Source organism: Trachypithecus francoisi, unplaced genomic scaffold, assembly GCF_009764315.1.
Source record: "Trachypithecus francoisi isolate TF-2019V2 unplaced genomic scaffold, Tfra_2.0 Lachesis_group10, whole genome shotgun sequence".
In the NCBI taxonomy this organism is placed as follows: Eukaryota; Metazoa; Chordata; class Mammalia; order Primates; family Cercopithecidae; genus Trachypithecus; species Trachypithecus francoisi.
The window spans coordinates 117,823,835-117,847,444 of NW_022681455.1; the positions used below are offsets into that span (position 1 = coordinate 117,823,835).

The 23,610-nt window shown below is 48.9% G+C and overlaps 2 protein-coding genes across 8 annotated transcripts; both read left to right on the top strand.

Annotated features, from left to right (window-relative positions):
* The first annotated feature begins 503 nt into the window (after positions 1–503).
* Positions 504–9,819, top strand: MON1B (MON1 homolog B, secretory trafficking associated). 6 transcript variants are annotated; one of them, XM_033219080.1, is made up of 6 exons: positions 504–546; positions 1,722–1,879; positions 3,651–3,989; positions 4,542–5,361; positions 5,738–5,885; positions 8,293–9,819. In XM_033219080.1, the coding sequence occupies exons 2-6, from the start codon at positions 1,732–1,734 to the stop codon at positions 8,491–8,493; spliced, it is 1,656 nt and encodes a 551-aa protein (XP_033074971.1). In that variant the 5' UTR covers positions 504–546; positions 1,722–1,731; the 3' UTR covers positions 8,494–9,819. The 6 variants fall into 6 exon arrangements, with proteins under 6 accessions (XP_033074971.1, XP_033074970.1, XP_033074968.1 ...); XM_033219079.1 differs by lacking the exon at positions 504–546 and adding an exon at positions 1,018–1,178; XM_033219077.1 differs by lacking the exon at positions 504–546 and adding an exon at positions 1,160–1,502.
* SYCE1L (synaptonemal complex central element protein 1 like) lies at positions 9,548–23,328 on the top strand. 2 transcript variants are annotated; one of them, XM_033219084.1, is made up of 11 exons: positions 9,548–9,684; positions 16,805–16,864; positions 18,553–18,612; positions 18,808–18,882; positions 19,440–19,487; positions 19,760–19,814; positions 21,557–21,620; positions 22,470–22,539; positions 22,623–22,710; positions 22,897–22,969; positions 23,180–23,328. In XM_033219084.1, the coding sequence occupies exons 1-11, from the start codon at positions 9,624–9,626 to the stop codon at positions 23,252–23,254; spliced, it is 729 nt and encodes a 242-aa protein (XP_033074975.1). In that variant the 5' UTR covers positions 9,548–9,623; the 3' UTR covers positions 23,255–23,328. The 2 variants fall into 2 exon arrangements, with proteins under 2 accessions (XP_033074975.1, XP_033074974.1); XM_033219083.1 differs by lacking the exon at positions 9,548–9,684 and having other exon boundaries at positions 16,824–17,329.
* The last annotated feature ends 282 nt before the right edge of the window (positions 23,329–23,610 follow it).

Sequence of the window (23,610 nt, forward strand, 5' to 3'; positions counted from 1 at the left end):
CCAGAGAGAGAGGCGGAGGTAGAGAGATTGGGAAGGAGAGCGCAGGTGGATGTGTAAAGGTGTTCATTTACACATTCAGAGACACAAATACAGGAAGAGACAGGGGCGCAGGCAGACACCCCGAGACAGGCTCGGTGAGTCGCAGGAAGAGACAGTCAGAGACCCCTAGAGCAAAGGAGATGGGCAGTCTAGATCAGGCGCGTCTACACCCGCGTTCGTCCTCAGGCTAAAATTGTCAGCTAGGACCACCTTCCTTCCCCTGGCCGCCTAAACCCCTCGCAGCTTGCAGGCTGCGGCTGCTGGCAACACTCGAGTAAGATCCTATCCAGCCGCTGCGCTCTACTTTCCAGGGAAGTGTAGACCTTACAGGGGACGGGCTCCGGTGCAGGGGCCGTCGCGCTAGCCAAGGGTGGCCTGCGGAGATCGACGCGGCCTCGCCTTCGGCCAATCAGGACTCAGCGGCCTCTTGGCCGCGCCCACACGCGCACCCGCGGTGGGCCTGGGCTTTGCACGTTCCTGCCCGCTGACGCTGCCCACGCAAGTGAGGTAAGCGGTGCTTTTTGCGCGTCTGGACAAAGCCAAATCAGCCTGAGCTTTGCCGTCGCAACCCCCTAGCCAGGCGCCACTAGGATGTACGTGGCTCGCGCTTCCTTTTTTCCAAAGGCTGCCGAGCCCTTTGCGTGAACACGGAGTGACCAACGTATACTTCCTCCTTCTGCGAGACCTGCCTCTTTAGGATCCGAGTCCTATAGACTGAGCAGACTTGGCGCGGCACGCTGATTGAAAGCGGCGACAGCCCGTCAAGCATCCGCGTCTCTCCCCTCCCTGGACTTTCTTGGCAGGGTTAAGGGATAAGAGAAAGTGATGTTGCCTCAGTTCTGGGAGAGCCCGTTTGTGGGTCCGGCACAGGTATCCATGCGGACTTAGGATGCAAAAGTCCTCTTGTGAAACGAGGAATAGACTCGAGCCTTCGATTGGGTCGAGGGAGACGTCAATCAATGGATGGGCGGGTGCAACCGCAACACAACGTACAGTATTGGTTAGGGTTTGGCGGGAGGAGTAGCCAGCGGGGAAATGAGGCGGCTTATCTCGATTGGCCCAGAAAGAAGGCGGTCTCGCCCTGTGTACTCCGGGATTGGCTAGGGCGAGCCGCGCCCCCCTCACGCCAACAACCACCGGTAAGCGAAGTGGGCCTAGTTATCCCGGGTTAGCAGCCGTAGCCAGATACGTGGAAAGGAGTGCAGAGAGGTCTCATTCAGCTCCCGAACAGACCTGACGTAGATCCGGAAGTAGCCCGCACCATCTCAATTATGGGGGGACACCTGTAGGCGACGAGAGAGGGACGCCGCGGGGAGCCAATAAAGCTCCGCAACCGGAAGGGTCTTCTGGAGGCGTCGCACCCGGAAGTGTGGCACCTCCCCGGCCGCACCCGGAAGTGTGATGCCACCGCCGCTACGGGGAAGTAATGGTATCTGGCCGGTTGAGATTCGGGGTTAAAACAGGTGTTTGTATATCTCGATATTTCCTGAGGCCCATTAGAGTCTCCTCTTTTCGGAAAGTGTTGGAGGGGGCACGTGTTTGGGCATGTTTTTGAATGTCTCGTCCTATTGAAATCCTTGGGGAAACGAGCAGTAGGAGTGTGTCCAAAGGGGCCTGACTCTATAAAGGCTTTTCAGAAGTTTCTTTTACCGCCCGTCACCCTCGATTCCCCTCCCCTTCAGGGATGTGCAGATGGATGCCGGAGGAGACACTGCTGCCCCGGCCCCCGGGGGCGCGGAGGACTTGGAGGACACACAGTTCCCCAGTGAGGAAACTAGAGAAGGTGGAGGGGTTCACGCAGTCCCACTGGATCCCGAAGACGAGGGCCTGGAGGAAACAGGTATGACTCCACTTAGTGGGGTCTTAAAATGGATCCCTAGGGGTTGGCATTGTTGGACGGGGGGAGGGTCAGTGGGTGATGAGTACGGAGTCTTTTTGGGACTCAAGAGAAGTGGCTTAAACCATCGCCGGGTCAGGAGGAGATCATTGTGGACGCATGGTGTAGTTTACTTCACTGAGGAAGTCACTGGATGTCAACGGATGTTCACTGGGGGTTTGGTGTGAGTTTAGGTCATTGAGGAATCAAAAAGGGAGGTGTTAGAACCAAAGAGGGTCACTGAGAATTTAGAGTGTTTAGGTCAAAGAATGCGCTGAAGAAAGTTAATAGATTCCAAGGAGTACTGTTTAGAAGTTAGTGTTTTTGAGGAGTAGGGTGTTATTTATTAAATAATAGAAGTGGCAAGGGGAATCAGTGAAGTTCCATGGGCACTCAGAGTATTTACATCATTGAAGTCACTGGTAAGCTGTTGGGAAGTCTTTAAGGAACCAAATGTTAGTGGATGTGTAAAGTTGTTCATTTGGGATTTAATGTAAGTCACTGAGAAGTCTGTACCATTGATCACTTTGGAATTAGTGGATGTAAATGGAATCATTGGGAAGGATCAGTGATGTGAGAATAAATGTGGGTGGGGAGGTTGAGGACTTGGGAATTAATAGCAGGTAAGAGCAATTATTAGGAGGGAGTAATGATATTTGGGGACATGGGAGTGTCAGTCATGAGAATGTCAGTAAGAGAATATGCAATTATTGGGATTTCATGGGAAAATTATTGAGACATAGCTGCACATGGATAATAATGGCTGTCATTGGGGGACGAATGGGAATAAATGGATGTGTCAGTAGGGGCCATTGAAGTTGTGGGTTTTCATGAATGTTAATGATGGTCATGGGGAAGGGCAATGAAAGTCATTAAAGTCTTGTGTGTTAGTGGATATTATAATGGTTACTGTAGGGAGGGGAGTGGATATCAATGAGATTGAAGGTGGTCAGGGGAGTGAGTGAAGGTCTCTGAAGTGCGAGTGTTAGTGGAAGTTAAGGATGGTCATTGTTGGGGGTGGGGGGAGTGGACATGGAGTAGAATAAATTGTGGATCAGGCAGTCATGGAGGATCACTGAAAAACCAGGTGTTAATGATTGTTAAAGTAGGGTCATTGGGGTGTTTGTGAACCACAGTGGGAGTGAATAGTGGATTAGGGGAGTCCTAAAGATCTGGGTGTTAGTGGATATTAATGACAGTCACTGGGAGAAATAGTGGACATTACCAAGAATATAAATGGGCGACCAGGAGAGTTAGTAGGGGTCATCACCTATCAGTGGGCATCACTGATAGGGTAGTGGTGGGGGAAGGGGCATTCAGACACTTAAGATATTAATATATGTTAATGGTGGCCATTGGGTGAGCAGAAATCAGGTGAAAAAGTAGGGGTCAGAGGAGTTAGTGGGGGATCATTGGAGATGAATAATCATCATCCAGAGTCAGTGGGGTGCTTTGAAGACTTGGGAATGACAGTTATTGAAAGGGAAGTAATTGGTCTGTAGGAACATAGCAGGTCCAGTGGAATGACAATGAGAATGTGTTGGTTTATTAGGGTTTTAGGGAGATCATTGCGGGGTCCTAGGGCAGTCATTTGTCATTGAGGGGCATAGGAGACACTTGGAGGTCTGTGTCAGCATGCAGGGGTCCTGGAGGGGCTAGTAGATATTTGGTGGGTCCTTGGGGATGTGGGGTTAGGGGTTCACATGCAGATGACCCACCAGGGGCTCCCTTTCAGGATCCAAGGATAAGGACCAGCCACCCAGCCCATCACCACCGCCCCAGTCAGAGGCCCCGTCAAGTACCTGTCGGCTCTGGAGTCCTGCAGCCCCTGAGAATAGTCCCACGCGTAGCCCTGAGAGTAGCTCTGGAGGCCAGGGCGGGGACCCCAGTGATGAGGAGTGGCGCAGCCAGCGGAAGCATGTGTTTGTGCTGAGTGAAGCTGGCAAGCCCATCTACTCGCGGTATGGTAGTGTGGAGGCGCTGTCGGCTACCATGGGTGTAATGACCGCCCTAGTGTCCTTTGTGCAGAGTGCAGGAGATACCATCCGCGCCATCTACGCTGGTGAGCAAACAGGTGGGAGGCAGAATGGGGGACAGTGACCGGGAATATGGCTGGCATGGGTAGGTCTGTCTGCCTGCCTCAGGCGCTATCCAGCCAGCCAGGGTTGGGTCCATGTGTGTGGATGGTCAGCCAGGGCTCTAACTGTGAGTGGCGGGAGGTGGGGGGTTCATCTCTGTCTGGCCTGCTAGTTTCTGAATGATTGACTTGCTGGGATCTGAGTGACTAGCTGGATACTTCTGTGTTGCCTGAGAACATGACTGTGGGGCCTGTGTGGCTGAGCTGTGTCTTTCTGGCTCTGTGTCAGCCCTTGTACCATCTCTTCCCACCTGCCCCTGCTCCGTGCTGTGTATCTAACCTACCTGTTCCTTTGGCCATCGCATCGTGTCTCTGCAAATGTCCAGATTCCTCCAGCTTGTCCTTACCCCAGTCCAGGTGCCCACAGAGTGATCGTGTGGACTTGGGCCCGGTGTGTGTATGGTAGGAGAGAGTGGAAGAGCCCCAGTGTCTCCCTCTGGTCATTCCTGATCCAGCTCTATCCCCTCTTCTTATCCCTCCCTTCCTCAGAGGACCACAAGCTGGTGTTCCTACAGCAGGGCCCACTGTTGCTCGTGGCCATGTCACGGACTTCTCAGTCAGCAGCCCAACTGCGGGGGGAGCTGCTAGCTGTGCACGCACAGATCGTGAGCACGCTGACACGTGCAAGTGTCGCCCGCATCTTCGCACACAAGCAGAACTATGACCTCCGCCGCCTGCTGGCTGGCTCAGAGCGCACACTGGACCGACTTCTGGACAGTGTGGAGCAGGACCCAGGAGCCCTGCTCCTGGGTGCCGTGCGCTGTGTGCCCCTTGCCCGCCCGCTGCGAGACGCACTGGGTGCGCTTCTCCGACGTTGCACAGCGCCTGGCCTGGCGCTGTCAGTGCTGGCAGTAGGCGGTCGACTGATAACAGCAGCCCAGGAGCGGAATGTGCTGGCCGAGTGCCGGCTGGACCCAGCTGACCTGCAATTGCTGCTCGACTGGGTGGGTGCACCAGCCTTTGCGGCCGGTGAGGCTTGGGCACCAGTGTGCCTGCCCCGCTTCAACCCTGATGGTTTTTTCTACGCCTACGTGGCCCGCCTGGATGCTATGCCTGTTTGCCTGCTGCTGCTTGGCACCCAACGTGAAGCCTTCCATGCCATGGCTGCCTGCCGGCGCCTGGTCGAAGACGGGATGCATGCCCTTGGTGCCATGCGTGTTCTTGGGGAGGCTGCCAGCTTCTCTAATGCCTCATCAGCCAGTGCTCCTGCCTACAGCGTGCAGGCTGTGGGGGCGCCGGGCCTCCGGCACTTCCTGTATAAGCCCCTGGACATCCCTGACCACCACCGCCAACTGCCCCAGTTTACCAGGTAGGCCCTGACCCTAAGGCAACTGGCTGGGTGGGAAGGCCTGTCAAACCAGGAAGTTCAGCATCTCAGGGATGTGACTCAGGAGAGATAACCGGCCATGCTTAAGAAAGAGGGAACAGAACACGTCTCTGATGATGGAGCATCTGTCATGGATCTAAAGGAATCCCCCTCTTCTGGTGGAGAGCAGGGCCCTAGTACTCAGGGAATCCCCTAGTTTGATGAGGGAAGGTCAGCCTCCAACCCCTGAGAATCCTCAAGTCTCATGGGAGAGGCTCAGCTCCCTAACTTAATTGAAATCTCTAGACTGAGGGTGGAAATGGGCCAGCCAAGAAGGCCCTGGACTAACCTTGCCCTCTACCTCCCTCCATCATGGCAGCCCTGAGCTAGAGGCCCCCTACAGCAGAGAGGAGGAGCGGCAGCGGCTGTCGGACCTGTACCACCGCCTGCATGCTCGTCTCCACAACACCTCCCGACCCCTGCGCCTCATTTACCACGTGGCTGAGAAGGAGACACTGCTGGCCTGGGTAAGTTGGGCAGGGCTCTGAGTGAATTAATTCCCCACTTCAAGCCTCCTTTCCCTATATTGTATCCCCTCCAGCCATAGTGCCTCCACCAAACACAGCAGGCCTCTGGCTGGGCTGTGCCTTGCCTGCGACACTGTCCCTGCCTTTACACACACATCTTTGAAGCCCCTGACAACTAATGACTGTGACTCTAATCCGACATTAGCCTCATCCTCCTGTGTGCTTTTCCCCGATTAGCAACCAGGACAGTGTCTTTGACTTTCCAGAGGCTCCGTTAACCACCATTGCTGTGCCTAGTAGCCCAGTCCATGTGTCTGGAGGTACCCCATTCATCACCAGCTCATTATGATTCCATGAGGCCCCAGCACTCCTCAGACACTACAGGCTTGGTCAGTTGCTGTGCCCTCTACCTGGTGTATCCTTCCCTTGGGTCTCCTCTGGGCTCCAGCCCTCACTTCCTAGGGGTTTGCTAAAGGTCAGCTATTGAGGGAGGCCAGAGAAGGGGACCTCATCAGAAATAGCACCTTCCCCCAGGCCCTGCCATGTAATGCATATTTATTAATTTATTGCATGACTGCTGTGGATCAGGCATTGTCCTAGGCTAAGGATTTTGTTTTTAAATTTTTTTAACTTTCATTTTCAAATAACTTTAGATTTAGAAAGAAGTTGCAAAAATAATATAAAGAGTTCTTATATTTATATTCATAAAGAGTTATAAAGGGTGTGGTGAAAACCACACCTGGCCAGACAGTGGTTTTCCTAACTGCATCATTCTTTCTACATTTATTGGTTGGGATTTTACTATAAATAACAACATGGGGCTGGATATGATGGCTCACGCCTGTAATCCCAGCACTTTGGGAGGCTGAGGCGGGCAGATCGCTTGAGGTCAGGAGTTTGAGACCAGCCTGGCCAACACGGTGACACCCCGTTTCTACTAAAAATAAAAAATTAGCTGGGTGTGGTGTTGTGTGCCTGTAATCTCAGCTATTCATGAGGCTGAGGCAGGAGAATCACTTGAACCTGGGAGGCAGAGGTTGCAGTGAGCCAACATCGTGCCACTGCACTTCAAAAAAAAAAAAAAAAAAGGAATAACTCTTTCCTCTATTTATTGAATTTTTAGTTTTCTATCAATATTATCTCATGGATTTTTCTTTAATTCAGTGAGTTAAAATCTTTCTCTAGCATTTATTTTGGTGTTCAAATTGCCTCTGATTTAGCCAGTGGGTACCCTGATTCAGCCAGGCTGATCCCTGTGTCTCTGACACATCCCCTTCACTACGTGAGCACATCTTACTTGTCTTTCTCTATTCCAGTCCTCAACTCAGCCATTTCTCCATGGAGCCTTTGTACGTTTTAGTAGAGATTGGAATTTAAAACCCAAGATATGGGCCGGGTGCAGTGGCTCACGCCTATAATCCCAGCACTTTGGAAGGCCAAGTCGGGGAGGAGAGGGGGCTGTGGGTCAAAAGGTCAGGAGTTTGAGACCAGCCTGGCCAACATGGTGAAACCCCATCTCTACTAAAAATACAAAACATTAGCCGAGCTTGGTGGCATGCGCTTGTAATCCCAGCTACTCGGGAGGCTGAGGCAGGAGAATCGCTTGAACCTGGCAGGCGGAGGTGGCAGTGAGCTGAGACCATGCCACTGCACTCCAGCCTGGGCAATAGCGAGACTCTGTGTCAAAAAAATTTTAAAAAAAACAACAAGATATGTTAGGACCAGAATTTTAAACCAAGTGATCAGAGTGGCCTCCCTGAGCAGATGGCATCTGAGTGCAGTAGGGAGGTATGGAGCTACATGGATATTAGGAGGAAGAGTACACCTGGCAGAGGGAAAGGACTGATATGCGGTGAGGTGGGACTGAGCCTGGCTATGTTTGAGGAATAGCAAGGAAAGTACAGAATGGCCGGAGCAGGGGGAGTGAAGGGGAGAGCTCTTGGAGGTGGCACAGGAAAGGCACTAGTGACCTTATGGGATCAGGCCTCTCCATTTAGTATGAGGCATAACTAGGGTTCCTCTTTATATTATTCCCTGGCCGTTGATGAGGAAAACATAGTTGTATGAGCTTAGAACAGGACGTTGTACACAATAGGTTACTGACAGAATATTAAACATTGTTACTGTGTTCCCCAATCCCCAGGTGAGCAGACAGATCTAGAGAGTACCCACAAACACAACCAGCATCACCCAGTTGAAGCCACTAGGTCCCGCTGACCCTTGGCTCCTTAGTTGCACAATATCAGCTTACCTACCTTTGCCCAGTATCTAGGCAGCACCCGGTAGGAGGTGCTGCCAGGTACAGGTTCCAGGTTGCAGGAGGCAGACATGCAGCTGCATTGGGGTAGACAGGGTTGTCCATAGCCAGCTCTGGCCCATCTGACTCTGTCTCCTCCCAAACCCCCAGGTGACCTCCAAATTCGAGCTCTATACCTGCCTCAGCCCTCTGGTGACCAAGGCAGGTGCAATCTTGGTAGTGACCAAACTCCTGCGCTGGGTGAAGAAAGAGGAGGACCGGCTCTTCATTCGCTACCCACCCAAGTACTCCACACCACCAGCCCCCTCTACGGACCAAGCTGCCCACAATGGCTTGTTCACTGGACTCTGATAGACGGAGCTCCCAGACCAGGCAGTGCTGGGAGCAACCACCTTTGTTTTTTACCTTCTGTCCACCCTGGAAATGTGGATGGGGGTGTGTCCGTGGCTAGTCATTGTCTCCCTAGGCAATGGGGCAAGATCTGAAGGCCCATCTATGAAAGAGATGGTGGCAGCAGCCAGGCAAGCAGGCTGCTTTCCTCACCCAGTTATGCACCTCCCCGTCTGGGGAAATCCTTAGGCTTCCCTCTCCCTTCCCTCTGTCTCATCTCCTCCACTTGAATGATGCTCTAGCCTCTGTCAGGGACTGTCCCCTCCAAACTTGCTTCAGGGTCTGCCTCCTCAGTTGAATCTCAGCCGTGAGTGCCCAGATCTGGCCAAGGTCTCTAGGGTGGCCCACAGGGGTGCTGGAATTGACACTTCAGGGCCAGGCTATGCTTGGAACTGGCCTGAGGGTATTAAAGAAAAAAACTACATAAAAGTCCTAAAAGTAAGACCCACAAGGATATTCCTTTGCCCTTCTTGTAGTTTTCTTCATCTTTACCCTGCCAGAAATGACCTCCCTCAATGCCGGCTGCTGCTAACATTAATGAGAAGGTGGCCTCTAGTGTCCACCTGTGGAACCCAGGACACAAAGCACCTGACTGCACACAGTGGCTGAAATCCAGCATTTTTACATAGGAGATGCACTTAGCTTCTAAGCCTCATTTTACTCATCTGTGAAACAGATAAGTAACCCTCTCTCTTAAACTTTGATGAAGATTTGTGAACGAAAACAGACTCGAACTATTGTGTACCACCACATAGCACATGCACGTCTGTCCCAGACTTTGACAACCTGCACAAGACAAGCAGCCTAAAGCAGGAGAGACCTTCCTAGGGTTTTGTATGTGTGCACACTACCCTCACTCCCCAACTGGCCATTACCCTAGCTCTGCCCTTGTTTGTGGAGGTACAGCCTCAAGGTTGTAGCATGCAATCGGGGCGCAGTGTGTTCCGCGCTTGCCCAGAGCTGACTCCTGAGTCGACCGGTGGCATAACGGCGGACTGCACGCATGCGCGCTGAAAAGCCTTTCGCCCTCATGTGGTTTCTTTTTCAACCAGTGATCCAGCAAGGCTCGCGCGCAGGCCCCGCGTTGGAAAATGGCGGGGAAGCTGAAACCTCTGAATGTGGATGCGCCAGAAGCCGCTGAGGAGGCTGAAGGTAGTGAGGGCAAGTGGGCTGCACTCCTTTCTCTCTAACCAGGGCAGAAAGGAGGGAGGATTCATCCCATTACAATAATGAAATAATGATATTCCAATATTTTTTAAATAAAATGTTAAGCCTTTTGTTATTGAAGAAAAATAATATTTTAACCCTTCAGCAGAGTGGAGATAAATTAACAGGCATATTCTTACCATCGAGATTAACTTTTGTCAACTCTAGTGAATACGTTGTTGAAAGTAACACAGTTCAGTACGCAAGTCTTCAAACAAAAGTGGGGCGGTGGGGATGTTCTCATAAAAATCACCTTGCTGCAGCCACCCCTTATTAACAGTAATTCCCAGTGTCGCCATTTCACACCTAACACCTATCACATTTTGATGAACTCAAACCTCTTAATCGAACATGGCCTCCCCCACAGCCTCTTTTCTCCAGGGTATCGACTTGAATGACAGGCAAAGGAGGGTGGAGAGGTGTAGGCCTAGACACTATTGGAAATTGTATTCCATCCAAAAAAAAAAAAAAATCTCAGACCGGGAACGGAGGTTCACACCTGTAATCCCAGCACTTTGGGAGGCCGAGGCGGGCAGATGAGGAGGTCAGGAGTTAGAGATCAGCCAACATGGTGAAACCCTGTCTCTACTAAAAACTATATATATATGTGCGTGTGTGTGTGTGTGTGGTGTGTGTGTGTATACATATGTAAATTAGCCGAACGTGGTGGCGTGGACCTGTAATCCCAGGTACTCAGGAAGCTGAGGCAGGAGAATCTCTTGAACCTGGGAGGCGGAGGTTGCAGTGAGCTGAGATCGCGTCACTGCACTCCAGCCTGTGTGACAGAGCGAGACTCAGTCTCAAAAAAAAAGAAGAAAAAAATCTTCCTTGGCCGGGCTTGGTGGCTCACTCCTGTAATCCCAGCACTTGGGAAGGCTGAGGTGAGTGGGTCACCTGAGGTCAGGAGTTCGAGACCAGCCTGGCCAACATGGCGAAACCTCGTCTCTACTAAAAACAAAAATTGGCCAGGTGTGGTTGGCGGGTGCCTGTAGTCCTAGCTACTTGGGAGGCTGAGGCAGAAGAATTGCTTGAATCCAGGAGGCGGAGGTTACAGTGAGCTGACATTGTGCCACCGTACTCCAGCACAGACAACAGAGAAAAAAAAAAAGAAAAAAAAATTCCCAAGGCAGTAATGCATTTGTATGCCACTAGTATTTTTTGTGTTGTTACAGAAGTATTCAAAGTGTACCAACGTAGAGAAAATAGCGTAAACAAAGCCCATGTATCCATCACTATGCTTCAACTGTTGTCACCTTTCTGCCCCACTTTTATCTATCTCTAACAACCCTTTCTACACACTCTTTAAACCACTGTATTAATAAACACACTAGACTGCATCCTGCCAGACCTACTCATACAGACATCAAAGTAATGATTATTGTTTATTACCTGACCTAGGATGCGAGCTCCATGAGAACAGAGACTGTTTACCTCTCACTCCCCTGCACCTAAAACAATGCCTGCTTGGTGTAAAGTAGGTGTTCAGTAATTTTTTAATGTGTGACTAATGAAATAACTTCCACACAGAGAGCTGTTTTAGATTAGAGCCACATACTAAATGCCAGCATTCAACGAAAGACAGACGGAAATAAGACAGATGCAAATAGATCTCACGTATTAACTGTGTAATACTTAGCTGCCACTATAATTTTAAAAAACTGTTTTAGTATCAACCTTTCAAATTCCTCAAAATTAAAGTTATAACTGACTTCACTAGCAAAGGAAAAACTGAAAGATGTATCAAGTTGCCATTTCTAGCCCATCAAATTGGCTTTATAAAGGCAAGAATAGTATCTGGTATTGATGATCTTGTAGAGAAACAGGCCTTTTCCTGCCTCAGGGAAGAGAGCTGACTCAAAGTAAAGGCTTTGCTAGAGGCAGTTTGGCAGAGTATTTTTAGCATCTAAAATGCTCTTCCACTTCTGCAGTCACCATGCTATGTAATCATAGGAGAATACGTAAGTGTATGGACCAGGAATGGTCATTGGAGTGTTGATGTAGGCACAACACAGTCACTTAAATGGCTAAGTCTAGGTTTATGTGTGCATGCTGTGGAATGTCTCTGTGGTGGATTTTTTTTTAAGAGGCAGAAAAAGATAAATTCTAATTTAAATGTACTAAAATTAAATTTTAAGTTGATAGGATTATTGACACACAAGGAGCTCCAAAATAGACCATATTTTTATTAGAGACAAGCCAGTTGGGATTGAAACAAAAATGGAGGAGGTTATAGCCCTGTGTATGTTGCACAGAAAAAGTGTCTGAATGGTAAAAGCCTGAGTGATAACTCTGGACGAGGGATTTGGATTTTGGGAGTAGTGCAGAGGTAGAGGCATTTTTGTGATTTATTGTTCTATTTTTCTTTTAGAAAAATGTAAGTAGTCATATATAATTTTAAAATATAAGGGAGAAGAGGGAAAATTTTGAATGGCAACCAAGGATCCTATATTCATATTGGATCAGTTATTAACATCCAGGTTTTGATTGTTGTACTGTGGTTACCTGGTAGATTCCCTTTGTATATAAGAAATAGACACTGGAATAGTAAGGAGTAATGAGTCAAGTTGTCTGCAACTTATTATTCAGAATCACTTACAAATGGGGAATCTGATATAAAGGCAAAATGGGAGCACTGTGGCCTATTTTTACAACTTTTGTGTACATCTGAAATTATTTCAAAATAAAATGTTTAAAAGGGTGCTCTTACTGTGCTGGCCGTTTTCTTTTGTAATGGACTTTGTGTGTCTGTGTCAAAGCGTTAGTTGGATTATTTAAAAGATTTACTTATTACCCACTCTTGGCCTTATTTCTTGACTAGCACTAGAAAGCAGAGAGAGGAAAAACACAGATGGAGCTTTTGCAGAAATGGTTGCAAATGCCAGACATAAAAAAGATGTGGAGACAACCAGGAAATTAATGCAAAGCCTGGGTATTGGGAGATGTTACCTGATGAGCATTAATCTTGTCAGTTGTGATTATAGGATTGGGGTCATCTAAGAAAATGTCCTTAAGTAGCTGAGACTCCTGATGAAGTATGTGAGAATAAAATGTCAAGAAGCCTGGGCATTGCTTAAAAATAATTCCACACAGGAGAAACATAGCTGAAACAAATAGGGTGAATATTAATGATTGTCAGATCTGGACAATGAGCATATGAGAGTTAATCATAATATCTTCTCTACTCTCATGTGCATTTGAAAGTTCTCATAATAAGGTACTAAAAATAAAACAACCACAGACACCTCCCCTTGGTATTAAAGTAGCTTTACTTCTTTGTCTTATTTCCAAAATATTAAGAATATTTTTGAAATTAAAAAAATCTCAGGAGGGGACATGCCAACTTGTTCCAAGTGATCGTATCAGGGGAAGCAGTGAGATTTAGGATTAAGGAGAAAAGAGGAAATTTCATTTTTGATGTCACATATTTCTTTGTTTGAATTTTCTTAGAATTTTACTTGAGTAAGAAAGTAAAATTTAGAGCAATACATGAAATGTATTTTACTAAAAGACCAAATGTTGTCACCAAACTGCTGGCAGTGATTACTTCTGGGAAGGGGAGTGACTTGGAGAAGGGGCTGCTGGTGAGGGGAGACTTTTCCTTTAAATTTTGTTCTTCCACATTTTTTTATTATGTAAGTTATTCTACATGTGTTTATTATGTAATTTAAATGTTAAAATGCAAATTAAAATAATACATACTAACTTATAAAGGATTTCAGGCCAAACAAAAAGACATAAAGAAGGTGAACATACCACCAAATATTTCAAAAAATATCTAATAAGCTCAGGTAAAAAACCCTGATTTACAACATGGATTTTAATGGCTGCAAAGAGTTTCATCCTACAAACATGCTGTAATTAATCCCCTAAGGTATCTTCAAGTTATTTCCTTTTTTTTTTTTTTGAGACAGAGTTTTGTTCTTGTTGCCCAGGCTGAAGTGCAATGGTGCCATCTCGGCTCACTGCAACCTCTGTCCTCTGGGTTCGAGCAATTCTCCTGCCTCAGCCTCCTGAGTAGTTGGGGTTATAGGCAAACACCAACACGTCTGGCTAATTTTTGTATTTTTAGTAGAGTTGAGGTTTTGCCACATTGGCCAGGCTGGTCTCAAACGCCTGACCTCAGGTGATCCACCCGCCTTGGCCTCCCAAAGTGCTGGGATTACAGGCGTGAGCCACCGCGCCCAGCTGTTACTTCTGAGTTTAAAAGTATAAACAGTGAAACAACATCTTGCCCACCATCCTTAATTATGTCCTTAAGAGGCATTCCGAGGAGTGGAATTTCTGATCAAGAGGAAATGAATGAGGTTTTGGTATTTCTTTATCAGAAAGTTTGAAATGAAACAGTTTTTGCCGGTTGGCAAAAAAAACAAAACTAAAAAATAAATGAAGAAGATTAAAAACATACTTGCCTGGTAAGAGTATGATTTTTGGGCCTGAGACAGGTGAAAGGCAATTTCCTATCAGCCAAATTCCATAATATACATACCTTTGATCCACCAAGTAGCATCTAAGTAGTACTCTATGTGTACCCAGTAGATACACTCTAATGCAAGCACAAAGAATAATGTACAAGGATGGTGTACTAGGTTGAATTGTGTCCCTTCAAAATTCATATCCACCAGAAATTCAGAAATGTGACTTATTTGGAAGTAGGGTCTTTGCAGATATAGTTAGTGAAGAGGAGGTCACACTGGATTAGGGAGGGCCGTATTCAACGGCTGGTGTCCTTATAAGTAGAGGGAAATATAGACACATAAAGATATGAGAGTGGCAGGTGAAGACACAGACACAGAGGGAAGACCCAGTTTGTGGTACTTTGTTATGGCAGCTTGACAACACAAATGCAGATGATCATTGTGGCATTCTTTGTAACAGCAAAATAAGGTAAACAGCTTAAATATCCAATAGGATATTGCTCTGAAATTATGGTATATCCACACAGTGGAATGCCATGCAGCCACTAAAAAGAATAAAAAGATCACTGGTGTACATCGTCAAATGAAAACTACAAGATGGGGTGCATCATGTACAACATGCTACCACTTACGTAGAAAATGTGGCATGTGGGCTGGGTGCAGTGGCTCACATCTGTAAACGTCTGTAATCCCAGCACTTTGGGAGGCTGAGGTGTGCGCATCACGAGGTCAGGAGATCAAGACCATCCTGGCTAACATGGTGAAACCCCGTCTCTACTAAAAATACAAAAAAAAAAGAAAAATTAGCCTGGTGTGGTGGCGGGCACCTGTAGTCCCAGCTACTCGGGAGGCTGAGGCGGAGAATGGTGTGAACCTGGAAGGCGGAGCTTGCAGTAAGCTGAGATCACCCCACTGCACTCCAACCTGGGCGACAGAGCAAGACTCCGTCTCAAAAAACAAACAAAAAAAACAAAAAAAAGAAAAGAAAAGAAAATGTGGGATGTAGCTGGCCGTGCTGGCTCATGCCTGTATTACTAGCACTTTGGGAGGCCGAGGCGTGTGGGTTGCCTGAGCTCAGGAGTTTGAGACCAGCCTGGGCAACACAGTGAAACCCCGTCTCTACTAAAATACAAAAAATTAGCCAGGCATGGTGGCATGCGCCTTTAGTCCCAGCTACTCAGGAGGCTGAGGCAGGAGAATCGCTTGAACCTGGGAGGCAGAGGTTGCAGTGAGCTGAGATCGTGCCACTGCACTCCAGCCTGGGCAACAGAGCCAGACTCCATCTGAAAAACAACAACAACAAAATGAAAAACAAAATGAAAATGTGGGAGGTATATGTGTATATGCATTGAATTATCTCCAAGTACCTACACATAGCTTGTAATGCTAGTGGCCTCTGAGGAGAACTGGAGAACTTAAAGTCTGAGGGAGAGGGAATTTTCACTGTATACTATTGTGGGTAAGCATTTCTTCATTAACTTTTTGGCTATCATGTTTGCGAGCTGCCTTTCATCTTCTCTGTTCAATTTTCCTTAGAGAGGCGTAGGTCACTGAGATTGGACCTTACCATTGATTTCAAGACTTAAGGATTTTTTTTTTAACGTTAATATTTTCCTGTGGTTTTTCTTGTTTGAATTTTAGAAGTAACACAGGCTCATGTTAAAATATACATAGAAGTATATATGGTGAAAAGTGTGGTGAATCAGGGTTCAAATAAGGTCTGTTCATTTAATTGATTGATATAAGCCTCAAGTCTTTTTTAATCTGTAGGATTTCCCCTCTCCCTCATTTTCTTCTTTGCAACTTATTTGTTGAAGAAACAGGTTTTCCTGTGGAGTTTCCCACAGTCCACATGATATTGAGCACATCCCCAGTGGTGTCATAATGTGTTTTCCTGCCCTTTGTACTTCCTCTGAATTCATATTTAGATGTGGAAACCTGATGGGATTCCATCAGGCTTTTTTGGTTTTGGTGGGGGTTTTTGGGGCAAAAATCCTTCATCAGCCTGGTTGTGTTCTTCCATCTAGAGCCTCATAGGGAGCACTCCCCAAGGCAGCTTGTAAGTGCACTCTGAGCTGCAGTCCTCAACTTAGCTGAAATAAACTCTCTATATTAAAAATAAAAATAAAAATCCATTGAACTGGAGCTGCAGGGTAAAGAAAGAAAAAGAGAGAGGCTCACAATATCCAGTTGTCTTTTTTTTGATGTTAGTAGCCATTAATAACTATTACCTAGATCTATAAGTTCATTAAGAATGTATAAATTATGAGCTATAATTATTTCAAAGAAATTCATATGAAATCTTCCTGCCCTATTGCTCTGGTTAGAACTTCATAATGATCTTGAACAGCAGCATCAGCAAACATGCATTCCCTTCTTTCACCCCTGAGTTTCATTAAGGGGATGTTTATAGTGGTGTCTTTTAACCCCTCAGGGAGAAGCTGACCCTTAGGGGTCCTGATTTATCTAGCACACACCATAAACCTCAAGGGCAAGAGACGGGGGCCCTGCTTCGGATGGAAATCTGTCTCTCATCCCATCCTTAGCCCCAGCCCAGGGGTGTCTGCAGACCCCGCTGGGACTTCCTACTTCCCTTCTCTCTCCCTTCTCACTCTCCCTATGTCCTGTAATTTTGATTTTCGTTTCTACAGGGCAAGCCAAGTCTTTGAAGACTGAAGACTTGCTGGCAATGGTGATAAAGCTGCAGAAAGGTCATGTGTCTCTTTGTTTCTGAGGCTCAGCCTGGGGTTTCAAGTCAGAAAGACATGGTTCAAATTCAGCCACCTCAACTCACAACCTCAGGAAATTATCCCATTGCACTTTCTCCCTCTGATACAATTTAATTCTTTGAGCCAAGAATACAGCCTCACAGTTCAAAATTCAAGAAGTTTAAAGGAAAGGAAAAACCAGTTCCCCTGCCATCCCTGCTCCCTCCCCCCACACACCAGTCATCCATTTCCCTGACTCAAGGGCAAGCAGCTATTGTTTTTCAATTCTTAAGTATCTTTCCAGAGGTTTTTTAAAAATGCATTCATGGATGTATTTTTTTTGTCCTCCCTTTTTACATACAATTGGCAATGCAGTTGGTTTTGCACCTTGCTTTGCTTTTTGCAGGAGATCTGGGAGCCAGTGTGCACCCAGTATCTACATCGGAGCCGAGGCAGTGCTGGCCAGAGGTTAGACCCCCAGTCCATTCTCATCTTAAAATACATCAGTCTATTCCAAACAAAAGCAGTAGTCTCCCCTTCTCCCACTCTGTGGCTGCCTGCAGAAGAAGTGCACTGGGACTGCTGCCTAGGTAAAATTAGGGAGAGAAATTGCAGGGCCAGAAATGTAGTGACCCAAACTGATCATTTCCAGTAAAACAAAGACCCCCATAGATTTCTGTCAGTCATAATCAGCACCGTGGAGAGCACCCACTCTCCTGGAAGTCACAGAAGCTGGAGTGGGTGACCTTGGAAAATCCAGGGTCTGAGTTTATTAACCCCAGAGTGTCTGAGGGGTCGGCAGTGAGACCTGGTAAGGGTTGGGCAGCTTTTTGCCCCCGTTCTGTGTTGCCAACCTTGAAGCCAAAGAGGCATGGGAAGGAAGTCTCCTGCATATAGAGCACTGAAACAGGGACTATGAGAAGTTAGAGGTGACTCTCTAAAGGGACAGTGATCACCCTATCACTGGGAAACTTGCCACCAGCAGTGTAAAAGCAGGGTTTCCCCATTTCTCAGATGAGGCCAGTACCAGAGTCCGGACTGACAACGCTTCCTGTCTGGCTTTTGATAGGGCAGGGCAGATGGGACGTCTCCATTGGCTCACACCACACTCAGAGTTACATCTAAAGGCTTCCACGATGGCCCAAGAGGCCCTGAGTGATATCACTTCCCACTTCCCCCACCTCACCTTCTGCTACTCTCCACTTGCTCACTAGACCTGAGCCACAGCAGCCCCTCACTGTTACTTTCGACACGTGCCTCACCCGCTCCTGCCACACTATGGGGAATTTGCACTTGTTCCCTTCTGCCTTGTTGCACTCTGCCTGGAATGGGTCCCGCCTCCACACTCTACCCCGACAGAACTGCAGGACCTGCTTCCCTCTCCTCATCTGGGCCCTTTCCATATCTCCAGACATGCCTTTTACCCTTTTGCTCTTCAACGCTTTGCCTCACTTTATTTCTCACAGCAGCTACTGCCACCTGAATTGATTTGTTTACCTTTGCTTAATGTCCCATCTCCCCAGCCCAGAATACAGGCCAGAACTCAAGGGGCTCTGGCAGAGCTCAGCACACAGCAGGTGCTCAATATATGCCTGTTAATTGATAGCAGCAGACACAGTGTTTCTCCGTCTGCCTTGGACAGCCAGACACCAGTCTTCTCTGGCTCAGTCTTTTTTCCTTTCTTTCTTCAGAGGGAAGTCTGGAGCCACAGATAGAGAACCTGATTAACCGGATTAACGAGCTTCAGCAAGGTAAACTTGGGGACCTAGCCTGGCCAGCTGGGGCCAGCAGGAAGAGCCTGGATTTATAATGAATCCACCTCCTCATCTATAAAATCTAGGCCCCTGTAGGGTTGTTTGAAGATGAATATGCAGTGTCATATTTGCGAGAGAACAGCAAGGCTAGAGACTACACTCACACAGTGTCTTCTTCCCTTCTTGGCCCAGCAAAGAAGAAATCCAGTGAGGAACTGAGAGAGACCCACACTGTCTGGGAGACCCTGCATAGGGAATTAGACTCCTGTAAGTGGGGCCAAAAGAGGGACCCATCAATACTGCGGATGCTTCTGTGCATACCTCAGGGCCTTTGCACAGGCTGTTCCCCGGCCTACAGTGCTCTTAGCTCACATAATCTGTATTGCCTCTCACTGTCTCATGTCATCTTTCAGCTCTCAGCTCAAATTTCACCCTGACAGGCCTATCTTGATGGTCTCATCTCAGAATAGAATCCCGCCCTTTCTTGGTCATTCTCATGCCCCTGGCTGATTTGTTTCTTAGGAGCCTTTATGTCCACCTGACACTGTGCGTGTATTTCTTTATCGCCATCTCTCTCCTCAGTGTAAACCTTGTACATTCTTCAGGGTCTTCAGTCCTTCAACCTTTACAAGGAATATGGGCATAGAGGGGGAGAAGCTGGATCAGGATGGTCCTTGTAGGAGATGGTTGCAAGGGTGGCAAGAAGATACGTCAGCTCTCCTAGGGCTGTACTACACTTTCTGTGTGGCTTTCCCCTTATATGAAGTTGCAATGGGGATGACGATGGGGTGCCTGGAGGCTTAAAGTGTCGTTGTGTTTTCCAGTGAATGGAGAGAAAGTGCACCTAGAGGAGGTCTTGAGCAAAAAGCAAGGTATTTACCAGTTGCTGTGTCTTCCTTATTCTACTCTTCCATCCCACAAAAGTCCATACTCCTCAGAGCAGCCAGAGGAATCCCACTGAAACCTAAGTCAGGGTGCTTCCCTCTCTGCACAGATCTCTCCCTGGATCGCTACCTTACTTGGAGTAAACACCCAAGTCCTCACAGTGCCCTCCAACGCCTGACATGATGTGGGGCCCATTACCTCTGGCCAACCCTGACTCCCCAAGAGCTCCCAAAGGGTCCCCTTGGTTCCTTCCCCACAGAGGCACTCAGGATCCTCCAGATGCACTGCCAAGAGAAGGAAAGTGAGGCTCGGAGGTAAGTGGCCCTGCCTCAGCTCTTCCCCACCTCATTCCCCAGGTGAAAAAGGAGGGAGCAAGAGCTATGGAAATCAATCTTGGACATGGAAGCCTCATTTTACCTTTCTATAAATAGAGCAGTCAGACAAAAGACTTCCTTGGTTATCTCTGATATTAAATGGTCGTGTTAAGATTAATTTACTCATTTAATTACTCGTTACTAATTTCTTTATCAAATATATTCCATCCATTGGTGTTAGCCTCAGTCTTTTGCTGTTGGCTATCCAGGTCCTTTGATACCCATTCACTTGCTTATTTGTCTGCTTATTTTAAGCCCCAGTCATCCATTTGCCCGCCCATTCATCTACTTACCTATCTAGCCATTCACCTACTTACTCATTCATCCATTCATCCATCTACCCAACTATCCAACCATGTCATCCAGCCGGATGGCTATTTTATCTCCAACCTTCCACCTAACAATCTTCCATCCATCCAATCATGCATTCATTCTCTCTCTATCCTTCCCGTCATATATTCACTTAGCCAACCATCCATCCAGACATCTATCCTTTCTTCTAGCAATCCTTTCTCTATCCAGCCACTATTCCTCTACTCATCATTTCTCTAATCAGCTATCGTTTCTCCAGCCAGCAACTCACACATCCAATCAACTGTCTCTCCAACCGTGTATCCATCCATCTCTTCATCCTCCCAAGTAGCTGGAATTATAGGCATGTGCTACCACGTCTGGCTAATTTTGTATTTTTAGTAGAGATGGGGTTTCTCCACGTTGGTCAGGCTGGTCTCGAACTCTTGACCTCAGGTGATCCTGCCCGCCTCAGCCTCACAAAGTGCTAGGATTTCAGGCGTCAGCTACCACGCCCAGCATCCTCTGAACCTTTACTTAGCACATTCCTGTTACCAGAGGTCTCACGGCCTGGTGCACCGTGACTTTAATTGCATGGGGAAACCTGATGTTAGCTAATGTGTGTATACTTAACCACACTACTCACACTGTCTGATGAGCATTTATGCTCATTTATATACCTAACCCTCATAATGACAATTATAAGAGTTAAAGGCTAATGTCACCCTCCACACCACCATTTTACATATGAGGAAACTGAGACCCAGAGAGGTTAAGTAACTTGCCCAGGGTCACAGGGAAGTAACAGATCAGGCTTCGAGCCAGGATGTTATAGAATCTGTGGTGCCAGATTACCACACGCCTCACAAAGCTTTCTTGGGAAGGCAGAGTTCATTCCATGGGGGACAGGATGGACAGGGTGATGTTCTCAACAGAGGCCCATGAAGGTTCTCGTGCAACAGGGGAAATGAGAGAGGTGAATGCTGTGAACAGACATCCCAACTCCCACTCCTGCTGGAGTGAATGGTGTATCATTCAGAGAATACCACTCAGGGTTGTCTTTCCCTTCCCAGGAAGCACATGTTACAACAGTACATGGAACAAATTTTTGTCTATAACTCTCAGGTTTCAGAGTCCCAAACAGAGGAATCTGGGGTAACTCCGAAGCCTGGGGCCTGGCAGACCACAGTGTAGAAAGTGGGAGCAGGGCTTGCATCAGGGAGAGTTTGCTGGAAGAGGTGCTGCAGGAACCAAAGCTTAGGGGATAAAACCCATGAAGCCGCTCCCAGCAGAGGGAGCTTGGGCAGGATCTGAAGGCCCGCACATGAGGAGCCCCCATCAGGGGTCAGGTCTAGCCATGTGTTCTCTCATTCCTGGGTGTCGGCCTCCAGGTTGGATGTCAAAGGACAGCTGGAGGATCTGACGGGCCAGCACAAGGACCTCTGGGAATTCCACGTGAGCCATTATCATTGCCTGCAACCAAAGCCACTCCTCCCCTGGCTTTAGTGTCCCACTGACAGGCCCAGAGTGCACCCCTGCCCAGGCCCAATGCCGCGGGATAGTCCACCTATTCAGTCCCTCAGCTTTTATCTAAAATCAACTTAAGTCTCACCGTGCCTTACTGCCACACCCAGCATCACCTGCCCAGATGGGTGCAGTACCATTGTGATCCGCTTTCCCCCTGCTCACCCAGAGTATGTTCATCTTGCAGTGGCAAATGGCAGCCCAGAGAAAGCTATGGTCAGGTCATTCCTTCATTCAGCTAATGTCAATGGCTGCACCGGGCTGCATTTGAGGCAGTGAGAGAGGGTAGCAGATCAAAGAGGCCATGTCTTTAGCAGATCAAAGAGGCTGTCTCAAGCTGGTTGGGGACAGTGGAGGCACCAAGAAAGTTAGTGACTAGATCGTGGAACGTCAGTGGGAAGGCCTCTAAGCAAGTGACATCTCAACGCAGAGGTGAAGGAAGTGAGGGAAGAAGGGGTGCAGGTATATGGGTACAGAAGGAAGGCCCTGGGACTGGACGGTGCCTGAAACCTTTGAGGAGCCGCAGACTGGGGAATGGAGGATGAGGAGAGTGGGAAGAGTTCAAGTTTGAGAGGTGCCTGGAGACATGCAGAGCGTTTCGGAGGAGGTGGGTGGGTCTCCAGCCACAGCAGAAACTGCACATTGAGTTAATAAATAGTTGAATGAATGAATGAATGACCTAATGTAGGTGAAGACTTCCCGAGAAGCCCAAAAGGGGAGGGGCGGGCCGTGTAGCCAAGAGGACATCCAGACGGGCAGGCCTCCTCTTTGTCCTCGCAGATGCTGGAGCAGCGACTGGCCCGGGAGATCCGTGCCCTGGAGAGGAGCAAGGAGCAGCTGCTCTCGGAGAGTAAGCCTCCCGCGCCAGGTGGGCCGGGGGGAGGGCCATGTGGTTGGGTCTCGGCCCTGCCCCTGACGCCCGCCCACCCGCAGGGAGGCTGGTGCGCGCCAAGCTGCGGGACGTGGAGCGGCGGCTGCGCTCGCCGCCTGAGGTCCAGGGCGCCAGGGCGGTGAATGACGGGTGAGAGGGGAAGGGAGGTGTGGGCGAGGAGGGCAGGGACAGGGCGGAGGGGAACCGGCCCCCCACTGTCCCTTCCCCCGCCTGTGCCTCCCTCGGCGTCGTCGGGTCTCGGCGTCTCGGTGGCTTCCTCCTTGTTCCCTAGACTCTCCCTCTCTTCCTCCTCTCTCCTCGGCCCCTTCTCCGCAGGCTGAAGGCGGAGCTGGAGATACTCGGTGAGCAGGTCCAGAGCGCCCCCGAGGTCGGGGCCGGCGAGAGAGAGGTAGGGGGCCCGGGGAAGGGAGGCGGGGCGGGCAGGGGCCGAGTCAGGAGAGAGCGGGCAGGGATCCTGGGAGTGGCCCCTGAGAGTGGGGTCTGTGGGGAGCAGGGCGGCCCCAGAGGTAGAGGAAGCCTCGGTGGAGGCCTAGGGCAGACGCGGGCGGACGCGAGGAGCGCGGGAACCTGGTCTGCAGCCTCACCCCGCCCCCGGCAGGCCGGACCTGAGCTACCCCGCGCCCGCGACGAGGCGGATCCGGAGCCGCCAGTGGCTGCCCCTGACGCCCCCTAGGCCAGCAGGACCCGCCCGGTCCCGACCCTCCCTCGCGACCGGCCAAGAAATAAAGGCGATAATTTCCGACCGTGCCTGCGTTCTCCCGGAGTCTGTGCTTCACTGTCGAGAGGGGAGGGGCGTCCTGGGGTCTCGAGGCGGGGCCTCTGCCGGACCCCGCCCTCCAGTCAAGCCCCAGGCGCCAGAGGCTCGGTCAATGCTCCTGAGCTCAGAGAGGGTAAAGTGGGTGTCAGGACCCCCCGCCCCACGGCCTCATCTCGAGTTCCCAAATCTATGTTGTCAACAGGGGCTAGAGGGCACGTGTTAACCCATTCCAGTCCTCGGGGTCTGTGTGTCTCCGGTGATCTCAGGAAACC